An 8914-nucleotide genomic window follows, 5' to 3' on the forward strand; every position below is an offset into this window, starting at 1 on the left:
ATCCTCAACTGAACTGAACTGTTGATGTCTAACCTGAGGCCAGCAGGGCCAAAAGGCTTCGCATGGCTATTGCATTCCCACAATTGGTCAATAAGCGAACTTTCGCTGCTTTCGCTTCAGAATTAAACACCCACAGGGCTATGCGTTATGATGTGACGTCACCCGATCAATTGAGAGCTAAGTACATTCCAAATGAACAGCCAAAGGACGTTCGCAGCAACGAACTATTGACTTTTCGCCAGAATTGGAATTCGATATTAATTATGTCAGTTAGTAGAGATAGATTTGATTTGAAGGAAAGCATCGAATTAGGACTAAACACTTACCTGTCGCTGATATGCAATGCGATTTGGGGGCTTTCTGACAGCCACAGAGGCTGCCACCGCCTCCGGTTCCACCAGCAGTGCCAGCATCGCGTTGTTTTTCTGCCTTGGATGTGGTGCCACCAGTAGTGCCACTGCTTCCACTGACGCCTTGGGCACTATTAGAGCCACTGCTGGCAAAGCATAGGGAGGCACTGTTGCGTGCACCACCACCACCACCAGCACCACCAGCACCAGCATTGGCTCCTCGTTGGATGCTACCACCGGCGCCATTCGAAGCATTCGAATTCGTATTGATGGTGTTGTTGTCGCTGCCGCCTAAATAGGCCGTCAGCGGCAATGGCGGCTTTTTGTTCATTTTATGTGTGTGCGTGTGTATGTGTGTGTGTGTGTGTTTGTCCGTATCGCTGTGCGCTGTGCGCTGTGCGATGTGCGTTGCGGGCAGCAGTCAATCAAGTAATGTGTGTGTAACTGCCCTTTCCCTCTTGTTGCTTCGCCTTGCGCGTCGCGTCGCGTCGCGTCTGCGTCTGCGTTTTGTGGCGCTGGCAATCAAATCAAAAGCTTTGGCGCATCATGTGGCACGTAATTTGCATCGAGCGTTTGGCCGTTCCACCTTTCACGTTCCACGTTGTGTCGTCGTGTGCTTTTCGCCGCTATTTGCCGCCCTTCTTGCGCCGTTTACCGTTTTGTCGCCGCTGCTGACGTTATTATGTGACCGTCATAAAATGTAGTCGTTGTCCTTGTTGTTGTTGTTGTTGCTGCTGCTGTTGCTGTTGTTGCTGCTGTTGCTGCTGTTGCTGTCGATGGCGTTGTTAACGCCTACACTTGCTCCTGCGTTTTCTTCTTCTTTTGTATTTGTTGGCACGCTGCACGCGCTGCTGTTGTTGTTCCTGTTGTTCTTGTTGTTGTTGTTGTTTTTATGACTGGCGCCCACAAAACGGAAATGTTTTTGCACGCGTTGTGTTGTAAAAATTGTCGCCGGATGCTGCAAATGCAAAATATTTTGTGAAAAACTGGCAAAATGAAAATGAAAATTGCCGAGGCGCATACACACAGTGTCTGTACGAGTATGTGTATGTGTGTGTAGGTGTAGGTGTAGGTGTCGGTGTGTGTAAATATCTGTCTAGGTATATGTATGTACACACATATGTGTGAGAGGCGTCGACAAATTGCATGGCAAATGCTGTGTAATTGAGTCAAGAGCTGCCAACGACAACATGTTTGTTTTTGTCATTAGTATCAGCGTATATATATATATATATATATATATATATATATATATATATATGTGTGTGTGTGTGCGGATGTGCCTGTGTATGTGTGCTACGTAATCTGATAAACGTGAAGATGGCCGGCATTTAAATTAAAGATTGCGCGCCCCAGCACAAAATGTTGCCAACTTGTTGTTGGGATCCACAATGTTGTTGCTGTTGGCAAGCACGTGCCACACATATATGTACGTGTACACACACACACACACACACACACGCACACCTACACCCACAGACTCGTACAGCCGCCCATTGACATACTCGCATCCTCATCTACGCCCACTCACACGCAACCAACTGATGATGACTTTTTTGGCACTTCAATTAAAGGATGTCGCGCCCCCAAAACCAGACAATGTTCCACCACTGCCTCTAACCTTTTCCCCATCGCCACCCGTTTAACTCAAGCCCTTAACCCGCTTACGACCGCTCCACCATAAATTTCGCCTGCCCATGCAAAATAAATTTGCTTTGCTTTGTTTTGTTTTGTTTTGTTATGTTTTGTTTTGCCAGTCGCGTCGCATCGCATAGCGTCGTCGTTTTTGTTTATTACTTGAGTTTTTGCTGAGCTCGGCTCCAATACTAATTATGACTGCCAGCCAGTTAGCACGTTTGCACAGACACTTAACGGGTTAAGGGCAAAACATTGTGCCTTGTCTCCTGCTCGGCCGCCTGTTTTGTATGCAATGCTAAAGTTCAGATTTAGGCCCCCAACTCCAAGTGTAACGACTTGTCTAATTGCTACCAAATCCCTCTCTCTCCTCTCCCCTACGTTTCCATTTTTTGTTGTTGTTTGTTATTATTATTATTATGCAGATTTCTGACAACAATTTGTGCATTGATTATACAAGTATACAATGAAGGAGAGTTTCGCAAGTGAGAAGGAGATGCTAAGACAGGGCGAAGGCGTTTCTTTCTTACTCCCTCCTGCTGACTAACTTTTGTTCAGCTTTCCCTTGTGCTGTTATTAGAGATAGTATATTTTATAAATAAAGAACTACAACAGTTTTTCTACGGCTCTCGCATGTGATATATTCCCTCAATAGAATAGCATTCGAATGTGATTTGGAGGAGTGGGTGGGGAGGAGCCTGCTTAATAGTTGGGCCCACTTAATTCTTGTTTTAAAATTTAAATGCATTCGAGGGAAAAAGGCGCTACTTACACTACATTTTACAGATTTATTGCATATGCTCAAATATGAAAAGTGTATAGTGGGTGCCAGGCCGAATTTAAAAGAATTATGTGCTCAGCAAATCGATTTCACATGAAATGTGTTTTTGCTGCCACAATAAAGATTTAATTCAATCAGAGGTATGGAATATTAATGCTTAAATAATCCCACCTGTTATACCACAATTTATCAAAAATTAAAAGTGTAGTGCAGCTTGCAAATGAACAACTCTGTAATGCAATACCTTGTTAGTCTGATGCACAAAATCACGTGTCAGTTGGACAGTTTGCTTGAAAATCGATAGCTTGGCCAACTAAAATAATAATAATAATAACATCAAGCTGAAAACACACGAAGGATGGAACAGACCACGGAAATACTTGTAGTTAAGATATCAAATTAAACAGCAGTCATTAATTAAATATTATATGCAAGGCGTGTGCAAATTCGAAGCTCGGAAATGCTACTCGTTTATACAGAGAGTATGCAAGTTATTAGTCCCAAAGAACAAACGTGTTTATTGGACTAATTCTTTATTATTGCGCACACAGCAATTGCCTAATGCATCAATTATGATTAAATTGAAATTGATTTCTGCTAATAATTGTGCGGCAGCTGACAGAGCGACTGAAATATTGGTGAATATTGTGCATTTGCATCCGCACATACATCCGTACATACTATACTCGTATATCTATTAAGTTCTACTTTATATGCCTATCAATGCATAATGCAATGCAAGTCTGTCAGATGCTGCCTCTTTATTGGGTAATTGCTGTCATTGAGAGCCCTTTATTTTATTCATGCTGCTCAAATTATATCCGGAATGAGTCACGCCATAAACAAAACAAGGCTTTCAGTTCAATCTCATCACAAACATGGATAGCTTTTACCGGTGAAAGCATTACATTTAATGCGAGGGTTGCTGCTCTTGTATTCGTAGCTATACGTAGGCGGTGAGTGGGTAGATTATTTTAATGAAATGATTGTATTTAAGTATAATTAATTAGTCTCTTGAATATAGACCACTTCTCGCCCATTAAACTAAAATAAGCTTTGAGATTATGAGAGATTTTGCCACATACTTGTGTTTGTGATATTGAAAAAAATAATTATCGGAAAAGTTATTCCAATGATATAGTGAATCAATAAATGTAATACTTTTGATTATGGTAGTATCTACAATACAAACTTTTGAATTTGACATTTGCCTGAGATATCGAAAACAAAAAGTCTTTGTTTGATTTCTGGAAAGTTCATTGCTTTGGCAGTTACATATACGACAAGTGAACCAATTTTGATGAATCCGGAATACTATATAAAGCTCAAAAATACCAGACTCGGTTAAATGAACTTAACAAACATGGATCTGCTAGTACCAGTACATATATGGCAATAGACTTGCTCTGCATATGGATTAAAGTGTCCAACTGTTTTGGTTCGAAAGTTCAAGGCGTTCATACGGACAGACAAATGAACGGACGGAGAGAAATGAGATAATCAGAGATAGAGTTATTAGTAATAATTATTTGCAATCTGATTTTAAAAAAGCAACATTTACATTTCCATTTATATAGATTGGACCCATCTGGGAATTTAATGCTGATTTGATCCTCAGAGCATCTCAAACCAAAGCTATGCAGTGCAACCAGACATTGTTATTGTCTATTCAATGTATTGATAGGATATATAGACTAGGATCAGTTATAATGCAAAAGAACCTAATATGTGAAGCACACTTATACAATGAAGAATCCTGCTATCGGTAGTATTTTCTTTTCTCGCATTTTGAAGCTTACGTGTGAGTCGAGAAGAAGGCTTTTCAATATTTCAATCGCAGTATGGAAACACCTCTTGAACAGACAAGAGTATGTGTATCTATTTATCAGTCACAGTACAGTCGTGCAACCTGTTTACTATACACGTATTACACATTTAACGCAACTCGCACCTTTTTAATTGCTGACATTTGCTGAACGCCGAGTGTTAAATCTACCGTAACCAGCAGCGTTCTCTGTGTGTCTGTGGCTTTATGCGTGTATGCGCGTGCGTGTGTGTGTGTGTGTGTGTGTGTGTGTGTGGGCTTTAGTTAAGTGCAAACTTATGCCAATTATGTAGAGCTATGGCCATACTTTATGTATATACATTTGGTCCTCATTCCCGGGGCCGATTCGCTCTCCTCACAAAAACTTTACATACGAGTACGTTCGAGTTGCCTTGGCTTTTACTTGACTTTGCCTTTTGCTCAATTTGCTGGCACTTCTTCCCGAGCACTTCTGAACCTTGAGAGCTCAACCAGATTACACGGATCATTAGCTCAAATGAGAAAGTTCACATGTTCTTTTCACACTAAACACGGCACTGCCATAGAACAGCGACAGCAACAAAAGCAACAACAGCAACAACAACGGCAGCTATAGGAACAGCAGGGGCAACAACAAACAAGAATAACAGATATAGTAGCAGTGTCCAGCACTTAATCAAATGCAAGCAATGTGCGTTGGTGGGATCTGAGCGACAGCAGGAAGGAGGAGAACGGAGCTGGAGAGAGGGAGAGAGAGACGCAAGGATAGAGGAGACCACTATGTCATGCAATTGCAAGGGCGCCCTGTAAGTTGTCTGTCGTTTGTCAAGACGTTGCTGCGCTGCTTTCAATTGCTTTTAAAAATTCCAGCTGCGTACCATCAGACAGAGAAAAGCCCATAAACGAAGAGGGGAGAGAGTGGGAGAGACGACTAGAGATACAAGTATGAAACGAGTCACGAAGGCTGTTCAAACACCGAAACTAATTTCACAAATTCCCGATGCAAACTTTGTTGGCCAACTTTTTTTAATCTCAATACAAATATTACGAGTTCACAGATAATTAAATTATTGCTCGAGCTTAAATTATATAAATCACAAAATGATTTTTAGGTCAGCATTAAAATTATAATCTTCTTGTTCCATTAATTTTTGTAGACCTTTTCCCAAAGAAACATAATAAATTTTTACGCGCACAAACTACATCTAAAAAGTAAGAACATTAATAAAATAATACAATTAGTAAAAATGCCTTTCTTTTGTTATACTTTTTTTTTTGTTTAGAAAAATATAGTTTCAAATAACTTTTTTAAAATGTACTCGCGTATACATATACGGCTATGTATAGTTGTCCTTTGCTATTTTTCAAAGCTTTTGTAATCGGTGTACAAATAAAACTAATGGCTTGCCCTTTCCCGCAGTTGTCCAATAATAGACCAAATACCTTATAAAAATAGGCAACGAAATGTGAGTTTTCAACTTCAGTGTTTGAATTATTTAGTCTATTTTTGGATGTGATGTCACATACTCGTATGTTTGATTAAGTGCCTAAAAACTTAAACGAGCATCTGAACAACTCTTTAGTCGCTCTGTCGCCGCACGCGCTGTTGACTGGCGACGTCTTCAGTTTTCCTGGCGACGTTGGCATCGCAATATGCCTGATTGAAACGAAGTAACTTTCAATCACACACATGCACACACACATACATATATAGTACATATATGTCTGTAGTATAAATGTATACACAACTCACACATACGTGAAGCTATTTGCGGAATTTTGATGGATTTTCTCAACTGATTTCCACACGTTTAGGGGCAGGCAAATCAATGGAGCACAACAGTACAAACCAAATGTACTACAATTCTCTGCTGCCTGTCGTCAATTCGTTTGCCCAAGCATTTTGTTGAAGTGCAAAGCAATGTCTGTTTGTTTGTCTGTCCCTCACCCTCGTCCCGACCTTCTAGCCCGCCTAGCCTTTGCTGTTGGTGGTACATTTGGTTAGTTTGTTATTGATGAGTTAGATGAGGCGGCAGGAGCTGGAGCAGGAGCAGGAGCAACAGCTATGTACGAGTACGTGGACAGCAATAGATAGAATATTACGCATACGCCCCATCCACCACGCGACCAAACCAACACTGGCCACCACTGACCAAGACAGAAGAGCTGGGTAAAAACCATTTTCATGTCAAAGCACGTGTGCGGTAAAAACAGTGAAGTTTTGGAAATTTACAGGAAAACCAACAACACCTCCACAGCTACCCCCACAAGCTGGCGATAGTGAGGGCGACAGCGACGGCGACGGCGGATGCAAATAGAAAATATCCAAATATATATTTCTCACTCATTGCACTGCGTTTTCGTTTTCAAGTTGCTGCACAATTAGACTGCAAATCACGCCTCGGATTTGGTAAAAGCATGCAACAACAGCAGGAATGGCATTGGGAATAGAAACAGCAACAGCAACAGCATAAGCAACAAAAACAGCAGCCACACAAAAAGCAATTGGAAAACGTACAAAAAGCTAGACGGAATGCAAAAGGCATAGCAAGTTAAGCCGAGCAACAAACAGAGCAGACAACGGTGCGCAGAGGCGGAGGAAGAACTAAGCTTAGCTGGTCAGAGCCGAGGGCCGAGAGCAAGGCCATGGCAAAATAAAAAATAAGTGGGAGGATTGGTGGTAAACCGAATAACTAAGGCGTTGATGCCCTCAATATGCTTTGCATATCGTTTGAAATGATTGAAAGGAGGGAGAAGCACATCTTGATCCCTAATACAAATTAGATTTTTATAAAGTAAGTCTTACAAATAGATTTTCAATAGCAATATTTATAGCGACTCCAATGTGTTTGATTTACTTGAAGGAATCCAAAAACAGTCGCAATTCCCATTTCAAAATATGCTATATTTAAATGTATTTTTATTTCCTTGGTAGGCAAACTATTCTAAATAGAAATTTTAAATTATAACATTGTTCGAAAGTTAATATTGCAGACCAAAACGCAGTCGTTCGAGTATATTGAATTCCATGTTTGCAGCCTTGATTAAAAAAGCCAATTCGGGCAAAAAGCGTTGAAGTTTGCAATTGGGGTGTTGTTGGAAGTGATGGTCTTAAAATAATTGGACTCTGGTCAATGTTAGAGAAAATGGACGAGTATATGGGAATACAGGTGTGTTTGCACATGCACAGCTACTTCATCAGTTTAAGTGAGGGAATATTTGATTGATCAACAATGTATTGGATATACTTATTTAACCTGCGACTGGGATGCTTAGGTATACGTACAATGCTCCAAGCTAGGCCACCTGATGGCTCTTAGCACTGAAGCCTTCCAGCTGCTCTAATCTATCAACAATGCTGCAGCTGTTCCAATTGCTAACCCCCAACTAGTACATTTATATTCCGCAATACTATTGCCACCTAACATACAAGTATATATGTACAAGTATACGCTACACTATTTGTGTTCCCCACAACTCCGCCACCAGCACTTCCTCCTCCACTCATTTAGAATGGTGGCCACAACTCGAAATGCCTCACAATTGCTGCCTAACAAGTTGAACTTGAGCCTTGAGCTTGGGCGCCAGCTCTCGCAGACAAATGCTTAGGCTGTTGCCCACTTGAGCAAGCCCTTGGGCTATATTGTAACAAACTCAAGTTAACCCATTAGTGTAGTGAAGAGTATGAAGGGCACTTGCCGTCACAGCATAGCAATAATTGCATACAAATAAATGCGGGAGGCGGGAGGCGAAGGGAAAGGGAAAGGGTATGGAGACGGGTCGGGATGCGTACGATGCGACGCGACGCGACGCAGGCAGGCAACACCACAAGGAGGTGGTGAGGGCGTAGCTTGAGGTGTAGGACGAGGGCTGAGGAAGCTTCTTGCTGAATGCAAGTGGTGTGGCAAGGGCAGAGGAAGATGAAGACGATGAAGGGGCAGAAGATGTCGGCGGCGGCGACGAATGAAAATAAACCGAGAGGCGAAATGAAAATGAAAAAACAATTTCATTGCAATGTAAAACGTAGGCACAAACAACATGCCAAACAACATCAGAGAAGCTTCAAGCAAAAGCGTTAGTGTTGTTGATGCTGCTGTTGTTGTTGTTTTCCTTGCTGGTTAGCTGGTGATTTTCTAGGGCAAGCAAATAAATTGAAAAAATACAAGAAAATCAGTCAGTTTGTATGGCCGCCAGCGCAGCTATCCTCAGTCTGTTTTACATTCCCCCCGCCTTCACATTCCCCTCTCCGCTCACCACTCTCCACTCTCCCCATCTACCCTCATCATGTTGAGTTGAGTCTCGCAATGATTGAATGCCCACACACGCACGCACACCAACACACCA

General features: G+C 41.7%; 1 protein-coding gene across 1 annotated transcript in view; it reads right to left on the minus strand.

Moving 5' to 3' along the window:
• Positions 1-681, minus strand: part of LOC115629382 — a 28470-nt gene extending 27789 nt beyond the window's left edge. Inside the window, 1 exon segment of the mRNA XM_030525836.1 lies at positions 327-681. Coding sequence (XP_030381696.1) covers positions 327-681 — 355 coding nt within the window.
• Positions 682-8914: the final 8233 nt, after the last annotated feature.

Source organism: Scaptodrosophila lebanonensis, unplaced genomic scaffold, assembly GCF_003285725.1.
Source record: "Scaptodrosophila lebanonensis strain 11010-0011.00,11010-0021.00 unplaced genomic scaffold, SlebRS2 tig00000142-arrow-arrow-pilon, whole genome shotgun sequence".
NCBI classification, from domain to species: Eukaryota; Metazoa; Arthropoda; class Insecta; order Diptera; family Drosophilidae; genus Scaptodrosophila; species Scaptodrosophila lebanonensis.